This window comes from Siniperca chuatsi, linkage group LG18 (assembly GCF_020085105.1).
Source record: "Siniperca chuatsi isolate FFG_IHB_CAS linkage group LG18, ASM2008510v1, whole genome shotgun sequence".
NCBI lineage: Eukaryota > Metazoa > Chordata > Actinopteri > Centrarchiformes > Sinipercidae > Siniperca > Siniperca chuatsi.
This window is the reverse complement of record NC_058059.1, coordinates 20,745,771-20,767,364: the sequence shown is the minus strand read 5'-3', so window position 1 is coordinate 20,767,364 and position 21,594 is coordinate 20,745,771. Positions and strand designations below refer to the sequence as shown.

General features: G+C 41.9%; 1 protein-coding gene across 10 annotated transcripts in view; it reads right to left on the bottom strand.

Moving 5' to 3' along the window:
* Nucleotides 1–3,489: 3,489 nt before the first annotated feature.
* grin1a (glutamate receptor, ionotropic, N-methyl D-aspartate 1a) overlaps nucleotides 3,490–21,594 on the bottom strand; it is a 36,523-nt gene continuing 18,418 nt past the window's right edge. For 4 of the 10 annotated variants that reach the window (XM_044174411.1, XM_044174412.1, XM_044174416.1 and 1 more), the window contains 11 exons: nucleotides 19,540–19,704; nucleotides 18,349–18,467; nucleotides 17,825–17,937; nucleotides 17,103–17,251; nucleotides 16,797–16,954; nucleotides 16,081–16,242; nucleotides 15,663–15,772; nucleotides 15,149–15,294; nucleotides 9,884–9,910; nucleotides 8,960–9,070; nucleotides 3,490–5,538 (listed from right to left, as the gene is read on the bottom strand). In XM_044174411.1, coding sequence (XP_044030346.1) covers nucleotides 5,470–5,538; nucleotides 8,960–9,070; nucleotides 9,884–9,910; nucleotides 15,149–15,294; nucleotides 15,663–15,772; nucleotides 16,081–16,242; nucleotides 16,797–16,954; nucleotides 17,103–17,251; nucleotides 17,825–17,937; nucleotides 18,349–18,467; nucleotides 19,540–19,704 — 1,329 coding nt within the window. In that variant the 3' untranslated portion in view covers nucleotides 3,490–5,469. The remainder of the gene's footprint in view (nucleotides 5,539–8,959; nucleotides 9,071–9,883; nucleotides 9,911–15,148; nucleotides 15,295–15,662; nucleotides 15,773–16,080; nucleotides 16,243–16,796; nucleotides 16,955–17,102; nucleotides 17,252–17,824; nucleotides 17,938–18,348; nucleotides 18,468–19,539; nucleotides 19,705–21,594) is intronic. The other 6 variants (XM_044174414.1, XM_044174415.1, XM_044174421.1 and 3 more) reach the window with 2 other exon arrangements.

Sequence of the window (21,594 nt, the reverse complement as noted above, 5' to 3'; positions counted from 1 at the left end):
TATGGATAGGCAAGTAACCAACGTAACTGGATGTATCCATTAAAAAGACTCTACAAGAATAGAGTAACTGAGTTCAAATTTAGGTCAAAACTCACTACAAAAATAGGAAAATTCCAAATATTAAACTGTAATTGCAAAATCTAAATTGTACTTGAAAACCTGCAATATGTTTTGAAAATAAGTACAATGATCCTTTGTAAATCAAGCTATAAATCACACCCGACCAGTACTATCTGGTTGTAATCAGGATCAAACAGCACCCAGAGGGTGACAGAGGGTGAGTGTCGGCAGAGGGTCAATGGACCAGAACAAAGGTCTCGCCTGACAATATCCTGCGACCCACCTCTGCTTCTACAAGGTTATGTCATTAATTAACAATGACAGCCGTGATCTAATTAATGATGACACTTGCAATTAATTAATTAAAGATTATACTGACTGTGACAGTAACTGTAATGGTGCTATGTTCCACTGGGGTACCCAGGACAGCATTGCTATAATTTCAGCTTTTGAAAGAGTCAGATAATTAAGATTTACATGTGAGGGCTGTTAATATAGATAAAAGATACAGTATACATGCTTGTCCATTTGAGATCAACACCCCCAGCACCCCTTATTTTGTCTGCAGATGCAACATGACCAGATATATAACCAGATGTCTCGATTAACAAGAGTGATGCGTCAGCTACGATAGTGGCACTGAGAGGCTGTACGCACAGCGGCGTGTTGAGCTAAATGCTAATGTCAGGATGCTAACATGCCCGCAGTGACAATGATAATATGCTGATGTTTAGCAGGAAATGTTTACTGTGTTCACCATCTTAGTTTAGCATGTTAGCATGCTAACATTATTTTGCTAATAAGCAGGAAACAGAAAAGGACAGCTGAGGCTGATGGGAATGTCATGAAATCTAAAGAAATGAAATGGATTTATCCTCTGTGGACCATGAATGTCTGTACAAGATTTCATGGTGTCCTATCCAATAGGCTAGTTTATGTAACGCTGATGCTTAAGTCATTGCAAAGGACATAATATTAATTCCACTGTAACAAAACCTGTTTTTTCAACTGCATGTTTATCCTTTTCATTATTTTATGATGTATTAGGTTTGTTTATTCTGGTTTTTTAAAGCATTTTTGTACTACCAGGGCACCCCAAAACAATCTCACAGAAACACATCCCTGACATACTATTGGATAAAAAAAATTGCTATTATGGCAAACAAATATATATACCCTTCACACCCATTCACCAGACGCAGAGAAACATAATCATCCCACTGGAGTCGTGTTTGTGTCCACCTAATGAATGTAAGTCCAGCATTCATTTTCCTTTTAGCTCTGTTTGGTAAAAGCTGAGAGAAATATCTGGCTCTTAGCCACTCAACTCTGTTCACCAGCCATTTGCTTTGGCTCTCTGCTGCTTCCTGCTGGGCAGGTCACAAACACTTGGCTTGTCTGAGCTTGTTTGCTGGAAATGAAGAAAAGAAAGAAAGCACTCTAAGATGGATGTTAGTAAAGTATAAGTGGAGGATGAGTGAGTAGTTGCAGGGAGGGATGCCCTTTGGGCGGGCGGGGCAGTGTGGTGTGAATTTCAACATGCCAAAATGTTTTATGGATTAAGAGAAGGATAAAGGGGAAAACATAGAATAAGTAAACACAAAACAAATAGCATGACAAATCAATCCTGGCCAGCACTGGCCCCGCAGTACATCCTTTTCATCAGGTCACATGACTAGGCCCTTTTAGGGCACATTTGTACCACCTATCACCCCGCCAACCAGCACTTTTCCCCTAATGGCATGATATCAGGTGGCGAGCAGGCATTAGCTGGCGTGGCGGATAGATGAGAGCTGGCAGAGAAGTTGTTGGTGCACAACATCACTCGATTTTAGTGCAGGTGATAATAAATAAAATGTTTTTCCTGTTGGAAGATAACATCTCATGTTAGTAAATGGAGAAAGTCAGCCTGTGTAACAAGTGCCACCAACTGTAAGCGTCTTGGTTCAGGAAAATCAATGCCCAAGTGACGTCAGTACTCTTCTTTTAATATTTACTTTCCACCATTTCTGACACGTCTGAGGCTGCAGGAGCGCAGTCTGGCCGCTCTGAGCCCTGAGGAGGTGCTGCGTGTGCACAGTCCCGGCCATGCATGGCATGCTGGACCATCAGATGAAGTGTGGCATGGGACTCGCACAGTGTACAGCAGCCGCCGCAGTTTCTTGTCGGAAACAGAAGCGAGCTGTCACAGTGCATCATCATTATACACCATCATCATCGTCATCATGCAACAGGGTTTCTTTCTGACACTTTGTTTTAACCCCAAACTGACACCAGTTTCTCTGCTGCTTCCTGCTGGGCAGGTCACAAACACTCGGCTTGTCTGAGCTTGTTTGCTGGAAATGACTGCTTGCAGGGTTGGTAAGAGCACTAAGGAGTCAACCATACAGTCAAGTCAGACTAAAGAACCAAAACAACAAGAAATGACAGTGACTAAATGCTCTATAGAGCTGCTGGGAGTAGACTACTGGTACCCCTTGCACATTACACTGTCATAAATGTAAAAAAAAAAAAAAAAGAAGAAAATTCAATTACTGGAGCTTGTTTTTCATTTTTTTCAAGTGCTATACAAATGTCTTATTACTGTTATTTAGAATTAGTACATTTTTCTTTTAAGAAAAGTCCACATATTCCCTTATGTAAGATGACTGTTGGAACAGAGCACAAACATAGCTAAAAATCTCCATCATGCACTGCTGCTTTACCACTAGACCACTGCACACACCTACTTTTTCTCTAAGGCCTTTTAATTGATGATCTTAGGCTTTTTTAAATTCTCTTGCTTGTTTTTGGTTCTTATGTTGTATATTGAAAATGTATTATTTCCTTTTTGTATGTATCTTTGTAGCTCTTATGCTTTTTTCTTCTTTCTTTGATATCTATACTTTTCTTCGTTTTTGTACAGTATGTGCTTACGTTGTTTCATTTGTAACTGAGAAGCACTTTGAAACTCTTAAAATAGCAGTTAATAGCAGCAAGCGCTATATTACAACATTTATACTTATTTACTCCTAATGTGCAGTGCTAAAAATGATTTCTTTTGAAATGATGAGTCGAATAATCCATTAGTCACCTGGAAGAAAATGAATTGCCAACAATTGTGATAGTCAATTAATAAGTCAAGTCATTTATCTAGCAACATGCCAAACATTCGTTGGCTCCAGCTTCTCAAATGTGAGGATTTGCTGCTTTTTTCTGTTTTACATAATCGTAAATCGAATATCTTTTGGTTTTGGACTGTTTGTTGGACAAAAAAAGCAATTTGAGAATTTCACCTTGGGCACTGGGAAATTGTTCATGGGAAGTTTTTCAGTATTTCCTGACATTTTATAGACTGTACTATTAACTAATTAATCAAAAACAAAACCAAAATGATAATGTAAGCAATTGTTAGCTTCAGGCCTGAGCATAATAAAATCACAGGATTGGTTAGATTTGGCAATGTAAGTTTATTTTATTTACAGTTGTATAAACAAGATGATTCGATGCAAGATCTTTACTGGAAAAGGTAAGAAAAACAAGTGATTCCTCCCTTTGTGTTTGTGTGTGCATGTTTGTGCCTGTTTGTGCCTGTGTGTTGATGCATGCCAGTGTATCACAACTGTAGTGTGTGTGTGTGTGTGTAACTATAGTTTAAGACATTCTCAGCTGCAGTCATAACACAAGCGCAGTGCAATCTCCTCAACCCTATCTACACTGAACCAGACTCTATTTACAGTTCATTCAACTAAAGTCCACACAGCTCAGCTAACTGTACAAGGCAGCAACACGCATTCAAAAAACTAAACTAAAGCACTGATATTAACACGTAAGCATGCATAGGCCAGAATGAGAACATGATCAGAAGCAAACTCTTGGTTCAAGTTTAGAAACCAAATTCTGTTTTAGCACTTTGTGTGGTTGTTTAAAAGTGTCTTCTCTTATAAAGACTTTGTAGATACTCCTGTTTTTCTAATAAAGTAAAATCAAAAAGAGATTTGTGAAATTAAAACATCGTCAAGTGGAGAAGTAGTTTGGGAGACCCCTCAGCATAAAGTGCTATGCAGTGTCAAACACCAGCAAGGATGTGATAGTCTTTTCAACAAACAGCAGTGGTTTCTCAGCTCCAGAAAATGGGAAACGGCCTGTTTTTGCATCTAACCAAGACCTGCACACAAGCTCGCGAGCTGAGCTACGCGTTCAATTCACTCGGGTTCCTTCGTGTAAAAGTTCTCCGGCGCTGCGCAGTGAGGAGGTTTTGCACGAAAGACCGAGTGCTGGTTGGGTGAAAAACCTGGCCCTTTGATGCAACCCCTTGGAGACTGGAAATGAGAAAGACAGCTGCGGCAGGAGAGAGGAAGAGAGAGGGTGTCCCCAAGCACAACATGGCTTACGGTGTCTCGAACATGCTTGGACATATACACACCAGCCTTACTGAACTGTTTCATCAGATGGCAAATTAATCTGTGATTTCATGAGTTCACCTGCTTATCTCTTGCTATAAATTGTAGTAAAGCTTAACAGATTTACTTTAAGAAAAAGTTATTACTCGAAATAAAAAAAACAAAACACGCATTTGGTAGATTAGTACAAAATTAAAGGGGAATAGATACAATTCAAACAACTACAGAATCTGGTATATAGCCTTCAAAAGAATAATAATCACCTTCATCATTCAGATACATAAAGCTCTTATTCAAATACAAGCACACACATGCTTCCATCAGCTTCACTGTTAGACAGGAGTAGTCATATCCTCATCATTAGGGCCGTTATTAGTGCTTCCCAATGAAATAAACATCTAAAACTCTTTAAAGTGTAGATAAAAACACAGGTAGTTCCTATTAAAAATACTTGATATCCATTGAAGCTAACAGTACGTCTTGTATTGCAGTACATGTTGTTAAGAAATGCTAGATATTACTATGGTATCTAAGCCCTAATTGGAAGTGATATGTCGAGTACAGTACTTGCACCAAAACGGGCTTATCCATAAACTGAACTAAACTAAACCTGGCTTACTAAAGTTATACAGCTGGTCAGGAAATTTGAAAGTAGTTAACATCAAACATTAAGTAAATTTCTGTGAGTAAAAGGACAAAAACAAGGTTAAATAAGTTAGCTAATAACATACAGAAGGAAAAGATAGTATATGTGAGTCAGATGGGTTCTTCTGTGCATGCTCAGGGACCCTACAAACATCTAACGCCAGGTAATCCTGACTTTAAAGAAAGTGCAAGTTCTGTGTTTTCAGCCACTTCTTCAGCAAGCAGTTTCCTCAAAAGCTCCGTTTGCAGGCGGTGAAATGATAGCTTCAGCTTTGACGGCGAAGGGAACGAGGAGATGGGTTCTCCCTTCCTCTCCCCTCCACTCCCTCCTCGTCTCGTTTCCTCTCTCCTCGGGGAGCGAACCTCCTGTGTCTCCCTCTCTTTACACCACAGTGCTGACAGATGGGTCAGATAAGTTGAGTTGGCCCGTGATGTCAGTGGGTGGGTACTGCTGCAGAGGTGAAGAGAAATGGGGGGGAAGCAGGAAGGGAGACACATCACAGTGTCATTTCTTGACAAAAGCAGCATTTTAATAATGTTAATTATCTTATTTATCTAAACAATCTTTTTTTTTATGAACACTTGTGCTTCATTTCTGCAGAAATTTAGAAGCAGGAGGGTTCTCTAACCCCTCTCAGGCACACCTTAGTTTTGTAGTTTTTGTTGAATCGCTTTAGTTTGGATTTTTGTAAAGCAGTTTGGATGTGCCTGAGGTGGGCTAGTTGGGAGCAGATGTAAGGTCCTGAGTCTAGACAACAGCAAATTTGAATCAGGCATCTTTTATTTTTTTGCCTTACAACTATGGGTGATAATTTCCTGCCATGGGTAAAACGGACAGCTCATTTATCTCCCCACAGTCCTTTGTACGCATGCAGACAGACGGCTTCTCTAATTTTAGCAGCTCAGGAGAAGAATTTACGGCTGATTTCAAAGTGCTGTTGTGTCGGACTCTTACGTCCTGTCCCCGCTTCACTGTGCTTCTTTCAAAGCAGAGTGCGTTGAATTATAGGCGTCTACAGTGCTGAGAGGGGAAACAAGATCCGGATTCCATGCAGGTGCTCAGTTGCTATGGCAACAGTGATTTTGCTTTTGACTGAATCTTTTGAGCGTGTTGTCTGACAGCAGTAAGCCGTATTTCTACATTGCTGAGGCAGCTTTTTCTGCTAATGTGCAAAAATATAGAAACCTGATGAAACAATAACTCGTTAAACATTGTGAATGTAGTCAGTCACATCATAAATAGAGCTTGTAACACGCTGTGTTTTTTTGTGTGGAGTAGCTTCATGTTTTGGAACACAGTGAGACTGGGTGGAGTAACAAACTCGTCTGCATTATTTTCTTTATAGTCCAACTGATTTCCAACATGCCAATCATAATCCTGACACACAGCACTATGTTGGAAAAACCTGTTTCATAATCCAGTGTGCATGAAAACACATTTTGTTTGTACATACATACATACAAAATGCTTTACAAATGAATATTGTACGTTAATGAATTGCAGAACCAAAACAGGGAAGAGTCTTGCCTCAGTGTACCCATCTCATATGTACTTTTGTCTTTCTCAATTATGAAAGATTTTAGGATTTAAGTGCCTCTCGTTTCAAGCTGATAGAGCCAATACATTCACGCATATGAGCTTCAGAAGCTGTTATGATGCAACTAACATGCTGACAGATGGGGCAACATCCTGACTGAATAGTATGTCATTTTAAATTTTCTAAATAAACAGGAGTCAGAGTGGATGTCCCTCATCCCCTTGACCCGCAAGTTGCATCATCATATGGCTTACAGCCCCCATTTGGGTCTCCTCACGTCTTGTACCTTGAGGGCCTGCTAACAGCGCACCCTACTGGGGTCAAGTGGACCAGCAAAAGAGAGACACTTCACTGACATCACAACCACAGTTAATGGTTATAAAGCTACTTATTCAATACATGTATGGTGATTCTTCTTAATATATGTCAGAACTACAAAGATTATTGCTATTTCTTCTACTGTTACTACAGCTATGACAGTTAGAGTCATCGGCATGCTTGCAGAGGGAGAGAGGAGCAGTGTGGCATGTGGGTGAGGGACACTGACACTCAAGTCCATTGATATCCATTAATATAAAAGAAGAACATTTATATAAAATCAAAATAAAGGTCAAAGACTGAGGATGGCAAATCTTTCATTTGGAGCATCTTTTTTGATTACGCTAAATCCTTTTATTTTTCCACTAGGGCTCCCGAACCAGCATCCGAGCCCTCGCACAGACATATTAACAATGGCGATCCCACTCTTCTTCTCTTCAAACGAGACCAATTCTATTGAGAAACCTCCAGGGGAGAGTAAAGGTGGTTTGGTTCAATGCAGAAACATCCATTTAAAAAAAAGAAAAGACAAAAAGTAAAAACAAGAGAAAGAGAGAAAGACAGGAGATCAAATAAAAACACGCAAAATATATTTTACTTTGTGACCCGTTTAACTTCCATAGGCTACATCTCCCCTGAGAAACACATTCAAAACAATGTTAGTAAAGCAGACTTTCTGCGAAGGTGTCTGTGCTAGCTCCAGTTGTTATTGCTGTTTCGTCATTTTTCTTTTTAGAGTCTCATGCCAGATTTGGTCAGCGACCAGCTATGTCTGGAGGAGCAGCTGGGCACAAATGACTGCGGGTCACTGGTTTGCCAGAGCACTCCAAGCTTGTGGAGTACAATCTCCCAACCGCAACGAGCAGGACTTTTCAACTGAACTGTGAAGGAATGGAGAAAACCTGACACTCTCATTGTGCTGCAACAAAGGACTCAAGCAAAGATATAGAGATGGTGTAAAAAGTGATTTAGAAAAAAAAAAAGAATACCTTGTGTTTGTAACACAGTGAGAGTCTAAGGCTTCACAGAGTTTGTAGCCCATAAAAACAATAATTTAAACATAAAAGAAGACAGTCTTCACCACCTGAAAATATACCCTGAAAGATGCATGCACAGTTCAGACCACAAGGACACTGAAAAATAAACAAGAATTATGACAAACAAAATATGACAAAGCAAAAAGTAAATTGATTAATAGAAATCCATGAGTGTAATCCTGAAATAGACATGTTGATAAATAAGACAGCACATTAGTTTTCTTCCCAGGAGGACTGGTCATCACGACTACCTTGAAAATGGATTTTGGAAAAAAACAAAACACCAGCGCATGCTTTTCAAACCAAATGCAAACCAACAGCGACTGAAACCCAAACGAGGTGCGGGCGGGACTGATGCAAAGAAACGATGGATATACGAAGGATCAAGCAATCAAAAAGACAAGGACACAAATATATATACACGCACACGCTTACGTACAGTACACACACACACACACACACACACACCACAACGCCACCAAAAAAGGACACAATCGCCAGAATCCACGTCCAAACCAGAGGCAGGGAGGAAGAGCAGCCCAAGACAAAACACCACTGGCAGACTGCTTGCTTTTGTCGCCCCCGTCCTCCAGAGGAACACGCCACTAATCCCATCAAAACCCCCCAAAATCCTGGACACTTGGGACGCCCCCTGCCCAAATTCAGAGCCCAGCTCCTGGCCTGGCCTGACCTGAGTTCCTGCACTGATGCCCTCTGGCTTTTAGAGGACCTACAGATGCTAAATGGTGATGGCTGAGCGATGGTGAACGGACAGACACGTGGCAGAGGCCGTGGAGCCGCGTGGAAATGAGTGAGTGGAACATGGGACTCTCTCGCGGTCGGATATGGAGATGTAGGCAGAGAGGACAGAGAAAGAGAAAGGAGAGGGGTGAATGTAGAGACAGAAGACGAGGAGGAGAAGAAGAGGAAAGAGAGGGAAGAATAAACAAGGGAAGATGTTGCTTCTTCGTCTCCTTACCGTGTCTTTGGAGGACCTACGTCTCTTGATGCTGGAGGCCAGGGTGGTACTGATGGACCTAAAAGAGGCTTTCTTTTTGGGGTCGGGCTCTGCTCTACCACTTTTCCTATCCTAAAATAAATATATGTAGAAACATTATTCATGTTCTTTGGCTGGGGTGATAACTGTGGTTTCAGTCTCACCCATTCTCTCTTCCCACCACCCCCACAACCACCACCCCAATAAATTACCTTTACTTTATATTGTCTAAATAGTGGGAGGGTCCTTGTGAGAAAGACTACAGCATTTGGAAATGTAAAATGCGCAAAGAGGGAGAAAGAAAGGAATAAAGCCTGTTAGATGTGAGAGTGAAAATTCAGTCTAAAATGAGGGTTTTCGTCTACATTTTATGTTACATTGTCACAGTGGGACTGCACAAGATGGCACAGTAGTCCTCTAGAAATGTTCTGACACATTCACTTGGCCCCTAGAAATGCATTGGAATGAGTGATGGCTAGTAAAGATGTCAGTGGGTGTGATACGTACCTTACACTACTTTAACCATCTAAAATAGTCTGCCTGTACGCTCGCTATTGCCTGAACACACACTTTACAGTTGCAACTTCTTCATCTCAACACACAAGCGATCTTAAATTAAAAATGGATAAACTAAACAGTATGCCAAATATGACTTTACAAAATATCTAGAGGTTGGTCTCTACTCGGTTCTGACCCAGGTCAGAGCTCTGGAAAACTTTTAGAAATGCAGTCCTGTCAAACAAAATATATAAAAAAAGATAAAAAAAGAAGAAGCAGTTTTAACCATATCCTTACAAGATGGCAAGCCAAATTGGTGCCCTCCCTCCCTCATACCATCAGAGTACTCTCAGCACAATAACTGGGTATTTGTGTGCAAAAAAAAAACTCATATTAAGGTATTCTTACATCCTGAGTCTCTAGAGAGGAAGAGGGCTGCATAGGGGGAGAAAAGAAAAATAAAATAAATTTCCATCCACTTAATTATTACTTTAAGAAGATCCTTAAGCAAAAGCCGAGGGAACCAAAAAGGGCGGATATTTAAAAAACACTAGCAAAGCAAACATCCACATCCAAAGCCAGGCAGGTATAAAAAGTCGAGAAGCTACAGTATCAAAGGCCAGTAAAATGCATATCAAAGAGGGAAAACAACAGCGACAAAAGTCAGTAATTTAAGCCCATTTAAAGTCATTATACCTCAAAGTGGTATAATGGAAATTCACCCCACACACAAGGGAATGGGATGGAGTATGAGACTGAGTGCATAAGAAAAAAAAAGGTTTGAGGAATGGTAACCTACTGTAGCTGCCAGAAATATTCCTACTAAATTAAATTGCAAAAAAGAAAAGATTTGCGATTCTGTGTGCTTTATTTCGTGATGATCTGAGCAGATGGAGGCTAAAAGATGCTATTTCTAAAGAAAGAAAGCACTCTAAGATGGATGTTAGTAAAGTATAAGTGGAGGATGAGTGAGTAGTTGCAGGGAGGGATGCCCTTTGGGCGGGCGGGGCAGTGTGGTGTGAATTTCAACATGCCAAAATGTTTTATGGATTAAGAGAAGGATAAAGGGGGAAAACATAGAATAAGTAAACACAAAACAAATAGCATGACAAATCAATCCTGGCCAGCACTGGCCCCGCAGTACATCCTTTTTCATCAGGTCACATGACTAGGCCCTTTTAGGGCACATTTGTACCACCTATCACCCCGCCAACCAGCACTTTTCCCCCTAATGGCATGATATCAGGTGGCGAGCAGGCATTAGCTGGCGTGGCGGATAGATGAGAGCTGGCAGAGAAGTTGTTGGTGCACAACATCACTCGATTTTAGTGCAGGTGATAATAAATAAAATGTTTTTCCTGTTGGAAGATAACATCTCATGTTAGTAAATGGAGAAAGTCAGCCTGTGTAACAAGTGCCACCAACTGTAAGCGTCTTGGTTCAGGAAAAATCAATGCCCAAGTGACGTCAGTACTCTTCTTTTAATATTTACTTTCCACCATTTCTGACACGTCTGAGGCTGCAGGAGCGCAGTCTGGCCGCTCTGAGCCCTGAGGAGGTGCTGCGTGTGCACAGTCCCGGCCATGCATGGCATGCTGGACCATCAGATGAAGTGTGGCATGGGACTCGCACAGTGTACAGCAGCCGCCGCAGTTTCTTGTCGGAAACAGAAGCGAGCTGTCACAGTGCATCATCATTATACACCATCATCATCGTCATCACGCAACAGGGTTTCTTTCTGACACTTTGTTTTAACCCCAAACTGACATCAGTTTCAGTCTTGTTCAGACAGTGCACTTCTGAGTAACATCCGTTTTAAAAGGGAAAGCCGTGTAGCCTCTCAGTGATGTAGTGGTCAACAACACATTGGGTAAACTATCAGCACCAGTGATCACACTGAGAGAAATCCGTAACATAAAGTTGTCATATACCAATATAAATCTGTATGATGTAAATTCAGAGCACACATTATAGTTAGTAGCATTAAAACCAAGCTGCAAAACAGGTAAATGAAAATATATATAAAATACATGAAGCCTATGTAGTTCACACCAGTCTGACCAATATTATTGGCCAATATTAGCTCATTACAGATATATTGGCATCAGCATCAATGTTGAGAGGTATTCAAAAATAAATAAATAAATAAATAATAAATACATGTACAGGGTGCATTTTCATCGTACAATTGTTTAAATTTGAGTATGTTGTTTTTATTTTAATTTCCAGACAAGTGTATTGTTCAAAATTCACTGTCATTTATTTTCTGTTAAGCACTTTTTAGACTTGGTATCCGTAATATTGCTGTCTCCATCTGCCTGTAAAGGTAATAGCTTTTGAGCTTCCATCTCTGTACACCTTGTTGGGAAAGGATGTTGTGCACACTGGCATCTTTCACAGTCCTGTTAAGCTGTCATGTTATCTGGTCCTTGGCGCAGTGAGTAAGCATTTCTTTCATTTCTGAGTCAGACCACTTTCCAGATATTTTTAAGAAAGAATTGCAGCTGGAGAGGTTTGCAGTTTGTCAAATTTGACGCTTCAGAATGATCTCTGTAATCAAGGCAAAGCGTTTTAACACTGTAATCTTGTGCGTGTCTCTCCTTTAGCATGACTGCATTTAATTTTGTGTTATGGAAATGTCTTTGAGACCTAGTGAGATTGCTGTCATGACTTTTAAATCTGTAATAACTGATTTTTTGACCACTTGGGGGCAAGCTGTGAACACAAAACTGACACATTATCACGTTTTAAGTTGATATGGTGAGGTAGTTAGCAAACAGTTGTATATTTACATGTACAGCAGATATGGAGGAACATTAGCATTCATTTGGAGTGGTGTTTCTGGCCACATGGCGAATATGAGTTCAATATTCACTCTTCTTTTAACTCTGTTTTCGGCCTCTGCCAACTCCTGAGAAAAATACCTGGCTCTTTAGCAGCTCCATTATAAACACCAGCTAGTCGCTAACTTTGTCTGTCTGCCGTTTGTGCTGGAAACAGATGGCTGCTGTGGCCAAAAACAAAGCTATAAGAGCAGTGAGAGTGAACCAAAACAGATTTGAAGGCTGTCTTTTATTTCCTCAATTATGAACACTGTCACAAAAGAAACTAAATCTTATGTAAGGTTTGTGTGACTACACAGTACATCCATTACATACTTACTTTGTATAATGTAAATTGCAAATTTAGATCATAAAGATTTAAATCAGCTTCAAAAGGCTGCTAAATTCTCTTACCAAAAAATAAATATGCGCTTAATGAGATTAAGTAGGTCTACCCCCACTACATCTCTGTGGCTACAGCTCCTTAAAGCTGGAATATCTTAGGCATGCAATTCTAAAAATGCATGCACCATTATTTCTTTGTAAAGCATTGCGGAAGCAACGGTTGGTGGTGCGGTAGTTAATAAACTTACATTTTCAGGGGTTTTGAACATAAACAGCATATAGAGATAGTGTCGGCCTGCAGAGGATGAGGGATGTACTACATGAACGGATTTAGGTTAGTCAGAAGTGCACGTTCTCTCAGTTTACGTCTCCGTGTTTAATGGTATGTGAGTGCACAGTACTGCACAGTGCATAATACACCAACCTGAGGCAGTATAAGCACATAATTACATACAAACACACGAACAAGCAGTCAAAATGATGCCAACAATGGGACTCCAGGTTTTGGTGCTTGCTGTACTAAGGAAGGAGGAGGCCACATAAACTGTGATCTTAGATTTTTCATCGTGATGAGTTTGTGTCCTACATAACCAAGCTGTCATTTTTAATTTGTGAAAATGAGATCACAGTGAGTAATCAAATCAGTGCACCCAAACTGTATGAATAATATCCTGAATAATATTCACGCAGAACAGAACAGATTGTATTAGCCTGACTTGACTTTGTGGACTCCCTCTGTGCATGAGCCCCCATTACAGTGGTTATATTTAGGGCAGTGAAGATTGTGTGTCCGTCCTTTTTAGCTCTAGGGCTCACAGTGATAGTCGATGAGCATGCATGAGCCATCTTTGTTCAGCGGTGCAGAGAAATCAACGTAATCATCGCTGACGTGGATATAAAACGCTCTGGTCTATAGGCAGTTTAGTGTGTCCCTCTCCTTTCTCAGTGATGCCCCCCCCCGCATGCATTCGCCTGCTGTATGCGCCTAGAGAACGCACATCCATATGAGGACACTCATGACAGTTACATACAGTAGTCAGGTCGATGGCAGACTATCTGAAGGACACTGATTTGGCACTTGTGATATTATACTGTACCTTTCTCCAGCCCTGCTGCCTCTATTCAGCAGGGCCAAATACTAAGCTTTGGTTCAAGGCTTACAGATACTCAGCAGAGGGCCAGGGCCACATCACAGACTCACAGCGTGACTGGCCATTAAATGTGGAGCCCCTGTACCTCCAAGCTATCCAATCAGGGAGTGAAACCATCAAGAGTAAAGCAAGGGAGGGTGTGGGGGGGTGAGGGTTGCCCCAATGCTTCACAGCCACATTTGATTGCACTGGAGTATGGGGGCAAATCATGTTCTTCATCGGCTGAGTGGAGGACCTTATTGCTTGATTGTATCTTAAAGGGTTGGTTCACTCAAATTGCAAAAAAAAAATCTAATTTACTCATAGTGGTACCTTGCCATACAGATATCTTTGAATCACAAATGAAATTCCATTCACATCCATTTTATTGGAGGTGGATATCTCAGAAGCCCAGCGCATAAAACCAAAACTATCTGCATGGCTAGATACCACTAGAGCAAGTAGAAAAATATGTATTTTTGAAATTTGGGTGAACTGACCCTTTAAATTGACGCCTGCTTCTGCTTTCATTGCGTTGCATGAAGCCTCTGGCATGCAAGATAAGTTTGACTCATATTTGGTGTCTGCATTATGGACACTACAGTGGATAAGGAGACATACTGGGAGAGTCGCTGCAGTGTGATTGAGCCAGGGCATTGATTTTAATCGTTATGCTCTATTTGTATTGCTAGCTCCTGGCTTTTGTTAGTATGGCCGCCAGAGTGAAGGAAATCAATGATGACGCGATCAAAGTGCATCAACCGTACAGTAATCACTGTTATAATTGTTTTTATGATGTTTCTAGCAGGACATTAGCTTCTTTTTGTTGGCTTTCCATGTCCACATCATCTGATCTTATGAAGCGTATAAGCGCCATAGCAGCAGCTTGGAAAATACTAGTTCATGCCATGGACATGGAAGGTGAAGTTCTAATCCGTGTTAGATCACGTTAGAGGGTCACGAGACTAATTATCTTATTGCTACTCTAACAGCGAGACGTGACATGGGTGGAAATGGTTCTACTAATTAATTACATACTAATGAGGGGGTCCCGGCCACAGCTTGACTTCCAGAGGACTCCTTACTCTCCTGCAGGCACACACAAGAGACACGGGTGCCATTGGCCTCTGGGAACTGTTAGGACCTACAGGGTGGCCACTGAGGATGCCTTACAGTACATGAAGGCATCAGAGATCACGGTTTCTCATACAGTGATCTGGCAGTCTGACCACCACTGATGTGCAAAATGAAAAGTTCCTAGAGAGGCTGAGCGACAGAAATTGACCCCCATTAGGAGGGAGCTTTGTTGGCTCTCTTGCACCCCAGTCTCGGCCCTTCCACCCTGCGTGTGAGCGGGCAGAGGGGATCAATCTTACCTGCAGGTTCTTCCTCCAGACATTGACGGCCGCAAAGGCCAGCTGCATCTGCTTCCTGCGGGCGTCTTTATGGCGCTTATAGGCGATTTCAATGAAGATGAGGAAGATCCCTGCTGCTATGCCACCAGCTACCAGCATGAAGACCCCTGTTGGGAAGGGACAGACGAACAGAAAAAGAGCAAAGGTAGAGATACGTGAGCTGCTGGTCTACAACCCTGCCGCTTACACTGAGCATGAATGCATGGTCTGCCTGGCATGCTCGGTGGTCGTCCCTCCCTTTTCAACCAGCGCCTACAGACGACGGCGGCTGCAAATCACACAATATTAATAGAAGACTACAACCGCACAAAGTCACAGCACAAGATACTGTACGCCACACTTCCACAGAGCACCCACGCCGACACTAAAACAACGATTTTGTAAAGGTATTGGACAAAAAAGCACTACAGTACCTTACCACTGCAGTTTTTGTCCAATCACTTTTAACGCTTTCTCTACGCGATAAGGACCATACCTGCCATGTTTTCAAAGGTGAGTGTGGCTGGGGCATTGCTCCTTGAGTCACACTCCTGGTATCTCACCCAGGTTTTATCTAGGTCTTCCATGAAGCCGTTCTCATGAGAACTGCAGGGGGTTGGGGGTGGTGGGAAGAGAGGTGACAAAGTTAATATACGCCGCAAATGAATAGTCGAGCCGCTCACTCCCAGATAGCAACATAAATGAAACAGAGACAGCTGGACAGTTGGCAAACAGACATAAACTTGACAGAGACAAACAGACAGAGAGGGTAGGAGAGGGGAGATACAGAGAGAGAAGATGTGACATAAGGCGATGTATTGGATGGCTGTAAATGGTCAATACTTGACCAGGAAATCATATTGATAAGAAACAAAAAAAGTCATACGAGTAATGCAGCTTCGGCTGGGACAGACCTGAGAATGGCCAGGGACACATTCTGTTTCCAGGGGCTGTCCTTGCGCATGCCTATGCCAAAGCCCGAACGGAAAAACAGCTCTCCCGTGGTCACCAGGTCGCACTTCTGCGAGGCTTCAAACTCCAGCACCGCAGAGTCCCAGATGAAAGCATGCAGCTTGCTGTGGGGGAGGGGGAGGGAGGAGGAGGAGGAGGAGGAGGAGGGAGGAGGAGGGGAAGGAGGGGGTTACGGTGCGACAGTACAATGATTTACATACACATTTACGGCTCCCACCCCTCTCTCTCTCGCACACCAGATCGTGTGTGTCATTCAGCGTTTACCAGCAATCTCTACCGCTGCTTATGGCCCAAATGAAATCCAATGCCAGATGGGTGAGGGCGCGTCCCCCATTGGATTCCCCCCATCTCAAAGATGTTCGTCTGGGTACAACCTGAAAAAGGGTGCTCCTCCACTCAATGTTAGCTTAACCTCACACTGATGCCAGTGCTGTTGACACGTCCACACTTGCTCCTGTCCCTAGACGTCTGCCTTGGCTGGGCGATGGGCCTGGATCAGAGGGAATGCCGCAGTAAGTCCTGCCGCTTCCACCTGGTCCAGAGGTCCATGTCTCCCCCCTCCCCCTGAGCTGACTGGACTGGCCCTGTTCTGTGTGCCTGATAGGTCGAGCAGCCGGCCGACACGTGCTCTGGTCGGCCCGGCCTGGCCGAGACTCACTTGTCACGCACGGCCTGGATAGCCTCGGCGGCACTCTCATAGTTGTGCTTCTCCATGTGGCGGTACATGGTGCTAAGCTCCACCTGCCGCCGGAAGTATATGTCCACGGAGCTCTGCTTCACCGTGGCGTAGATGAACTTGTCCGATGGGTTTCTCAGCTGCATAAGGAGACAGGGACAAGACACAAACAGTCGAGTAATGACTACTAATAATGTATAATTTATATAAGTATATACATTTTTTATATAGATGCAGATTAAAATGTTGTTGTGTAGTGACATAGTCCTAGTATCATCCTGTACACACCCTCGGGTCATTGATGCCGGTGATGCGCTCCTCAGGCCGGTCCAACACCAGGAAGGCAGCCAGGTTGGCAGTATAAGAAGCCACAATGATCATGGCAAAGCCGGCCCACACCATACCCAGGATTCTCGCTGAGAAGCTGCGCGGCGCACCTGGGTGGTGAGTTCAAGTTTTGACCTTTCAGCTCATTTCGAATTCTTCTTCTTCTGTTATTACTACTATTGATAGCCTACAACTATTACTACTGCAAATCATAACAAGGATCATTAACCCATATATTGCAGTAAATTGTAATAAACCCTCTACTCATATATTAGAAATTACATAGAGTTTAGAACACAACCTAGAACAAAAGAAATTACCAAAAAATGTAGCTCACTAAAAAGGCATGACATGAAAAGGAAAAACTGGAAGACAAATGAAACAAGCAAAGATAACAGGTATAAACTGTTAAAAGACTAGCTGCAGCAACGTCTTTACAAAATGCGATTTGAAAGGAATTCATTTGTCATCCTCAGAGAAAAACATGACAGTGAGGCAACACCTGGAGCCACAAACGCCTTGGTTTTGGTCTTTATCCAACTGCAAAACTGTGTAAAGACCAAAGTACTCAACAGCATTACAGTGTTCTGGGAGAAAGGGAACATTTTCCGGTGAATAAGTGAGGATTTGGAAATTTGCAGTAATGATTTTCTTTTTTTCCCTCCTCATTGGCTCTATCTCACCTTCTCCTATTCCAGAGTTCAGCAACACTCCCCAGGAGAACCACATAGCAGATGATAAGGTGAGGGCATCTTCTTCTTCTTCTTCACTGTTTACTTTAAATCTTCCAAACGGGCTAGAGGGAAGAAATTGGGAGGGTTGCAGGAGATAAAATGAGAAATTGCTGAGAACCTGTAAATGGGAAAACCCTGGCAACCCCAGGCAGGGAAGGGAACTGAACATGAGCGAGCAAAGCAAGAGGGAGTCAAACTCAGAAAGAAAACAGACAAAGGCGGCGGCACAGGGACAGAGTGGTGGGATGGTTGGAGCCAATCTTCACCTCTGTCTGCCTTGGTGTCCACACCGAGGGAAGATCTGCAGCACCCAGGAGTGCATGTACACATATATACACACACAAACCCATTCACTGACTCACTCATGAGTACACATAAACACACACGTGGGCACACACACGTGGGCACACACACGTGGGCACACACACACACACACACACACACACACACACACACACAGGTCCCCCTTGTACCTGAACCGGTCTAGTAGGTAAAGCATCACCGCCACCACATGCACCGAAAGACCCACCAGCAGCCACAGCGTACTTTGGAACGGCTGCATGAACGAGTCCAGTGTACTGCGAGGGATTTCCTGAAAACACACAATTGGTTATCGATTGATAAATAACGACTTTGATTACCTTACGTTTGCATATTATAGACTAACATAAAGGAAAATTCTGGTCTTTTTCCAAGTTTATCACCTTAACTTTTCAACTCATGTGCATTTTACATGTTTAGATTTTGCTATACAGTTTTAAATTTTTGCATGTGTTTTTCATACTGTTTCAGGCAGGCTTTTGTGTCTGTCCATGTCTGCATTGGTTGAAAATCATAAAGTAGACTTGAAATTTGCTTGGGTTTTGTATTCAATCACAGTGAACTTCAAGGTGGCATTCATTTTTTATCAAAGAAAGATGGTCGTGGCAAGTGCTGACGGATAAGTCAGCACCGCTGTCGCATCACCTCGTAATAATAACCGAAGAAAATAAATGCAGATTTGCCGCAAGTTTTACAAGTGTACTAAGAGATTTTAATAACATATGGAAATGAATGAAAACTAATGGATTCATGGATCAGTAGAAAAAAATACAGTAGCATTATTTACAAAATTGTCAGGTGTGATGTAAAGTATATATAGTTTGGCTAAAACGTGAGGGCTAAAAACACTGGTATGATCCTTTAAAGAAAGGCTGTGATACAGCAGAAACCAATGATAGCTGCATATAAATTCAACTCCCACTGGATAACTATTTTGAGGTGAATGATGAACCAAATGTATTGTTGTGTTCTCCATAACCTTGCTCACCTTTTAAATGTGACAACCTCTGCTGTCCACACAAGGTAAAATGATGAGGACAGTATCCAGGTGACGCCTCTAACGAGCAAGTTTTCTGTGTTTTTCTAATACAATTTAGCAATTTTCATTGAGCACATTTGAATTTCTTCCTGATACATCAGCAGCCATATATTGCCCAACATACGTTTCTCAGCATTATCACTGTGTTGCCCTGTGTTTGCTGTAGAAATCAAGGTGTAAAATAACAGTTGGTTGTATTGGGGATTCGGTATTTGTGATAGGGTTCAGGATTCCACAACTGAACGATACATGCATGTGGTTTTGCTTTGATAGAGCACCAAATGGGCCGAAGGTGGACACTTACCTTTTTAACAAGGATGGTGAGGCCTTGATATTTAAAGGGTTTGGAGAACTCGATGTACTGGGCTCGTTCGTTGTTTATAGTTAGCGGGGCTACAATCATGTCAGCGAGGCCCCCCAGGAGCTCTCCCATCATGCCATTCCACTCTTTCTTGTTACTGTTGTTCACCTGGAGTTCCAAAAGGAAGGTATTAACATGAGAATGAGCTACTAACCTGCTGTTGTCTAGACCACAGAATAGTTCCAGGCTTTGAGGATTTGGGTTGAGCCTAGTGGGGATATAAGTTCTAGGCATGCTCCACATCTTTGAAACTGGCTCTGTCTTACATTTCAAAAAAGAGCTGGCTATTTTCAGTAGTTTTTAAGGTCATGCACTGAAGAACTCCAAAAGTGTAGAATATTGTGCTCGTGCTTTGCCTACTGGACAAGCCTTTTCTGGGTTAGCGATGAATGTGTCCACAGAGAAAATCTGTTCAACCCATGCAGGTTTTCAGCTCATCATGTCCTGTTTCTCCTTCTTTCCTTTCTTAAATGTTGGTTCTGCATTGGCTTGTGCTTTTAGGATGTATTTTAAACCTGCAGTAACAGATTTTTTTTGGCTACTTGGGGGCAGCGGCAACAAGCTGTGACACAACATTGACATATCATCACCTTTTCAGTTGATATGGTGAACTTGTTACCAAACAGCTGCTTATTTACAAATCCAGCAGATACAGAGCAACATTAGCATTCATTTGGAGTCGTGTTTCTGGCCACCTGGTGTAACTGGTAACTACTACTACAGTTGTTGTTATTGGCTTGGTTACTAATACTGTCATCATTTTTCCTATAGCTGTCATTCATATTATTATTAACCTCTCTCTCTCTTATAACCTCTCTCTCTCTCTCTCAACCTAACACAGCAGCGGCGGATGGCCGCCCACCATTGAGTCTGGTTCTGCCTGAGGTTTCTGCCTCTTAAAGGAAGTTTTTCCTTGCCACTGCTGCCAAATGCTTGCTCATGGTGGGATTTGTTGGGTCTCTGTAAATAATATTATAAAGAGTACAGTCTAGACCTGCTCTATAGGAAAAGTGCAATGAGGTAACTTCTGTTATGAATTGGCGCTATATAAATAAAACTGAATTGAATTGAATTAAGTCCAATATTGACTTTTTTTTAGCTCTCTAAAAGATGGTGTTTACAAACTCCTCAGGGAAATATCTGTCTCTTTAGCTGCTAAATGCTCCACTACGTTCAGCAGCAGGTCGTTAAGTGTGCCTGTCTGCCGTATACAGTGAAAATGAGAGTGGTTAGAGTGAACCAAAACAGTAAAGTTGTGGGTCGGACAGCTAAACAATGAGCTAAAACGCTCTATAAAGCTCTGTATAGCCGCGGGGAGCTGCAGATTCAGTTGATAATTCTCTGTAGGTTCGTCACTACGAGGGCCCCCTTTCACATTGTCACATTGTTTTCCATTGTCATTTGATGCATTGTTATTATGAAAATATCAATTATAGCAGCTTTAAGGTGTTGTGCAAATTGATTAAAGTACAGGAAAGGACTATTATGCTTTCTTGTTAACACATTGAAATGATGATTCTCAAACAAAAAGTTATTAAAAAGTATTGATCCAGTGATTGAAATTAAGCAACGGTTACTGTTAAGAAATATTCAGAAGGAAAAAAAAGTTAATTGTCAAGGCCATCAAATAATAAAAACACGACATTGCCCAAAATGTGTATTAGAAGTATTAATGGATACATATGGCGCACATCATTAAATGTACAATAACTGTACAAATACCCTCTCTATTATCCAAAATTATTGCTATTAGTGATAATACAATTCTGTGTTTGTAACAGATTGACGGTTAATGTTCCCACCTACAAGAAACCTGATTGGACAAGCCCTAACCAATGGCCAAACCCAGAATGGTTTCTGTTATTCTGCTAACCAATCAATTCAAAGCACTACTCCACATAGCCCTAACACGCAGGTAACGTTGCTGCGCATGACGATTGTTCTTTTTCTGTTTGTTTTTTGTGCACCACAATTGTGGTAAGCAGTATATAATTTAAC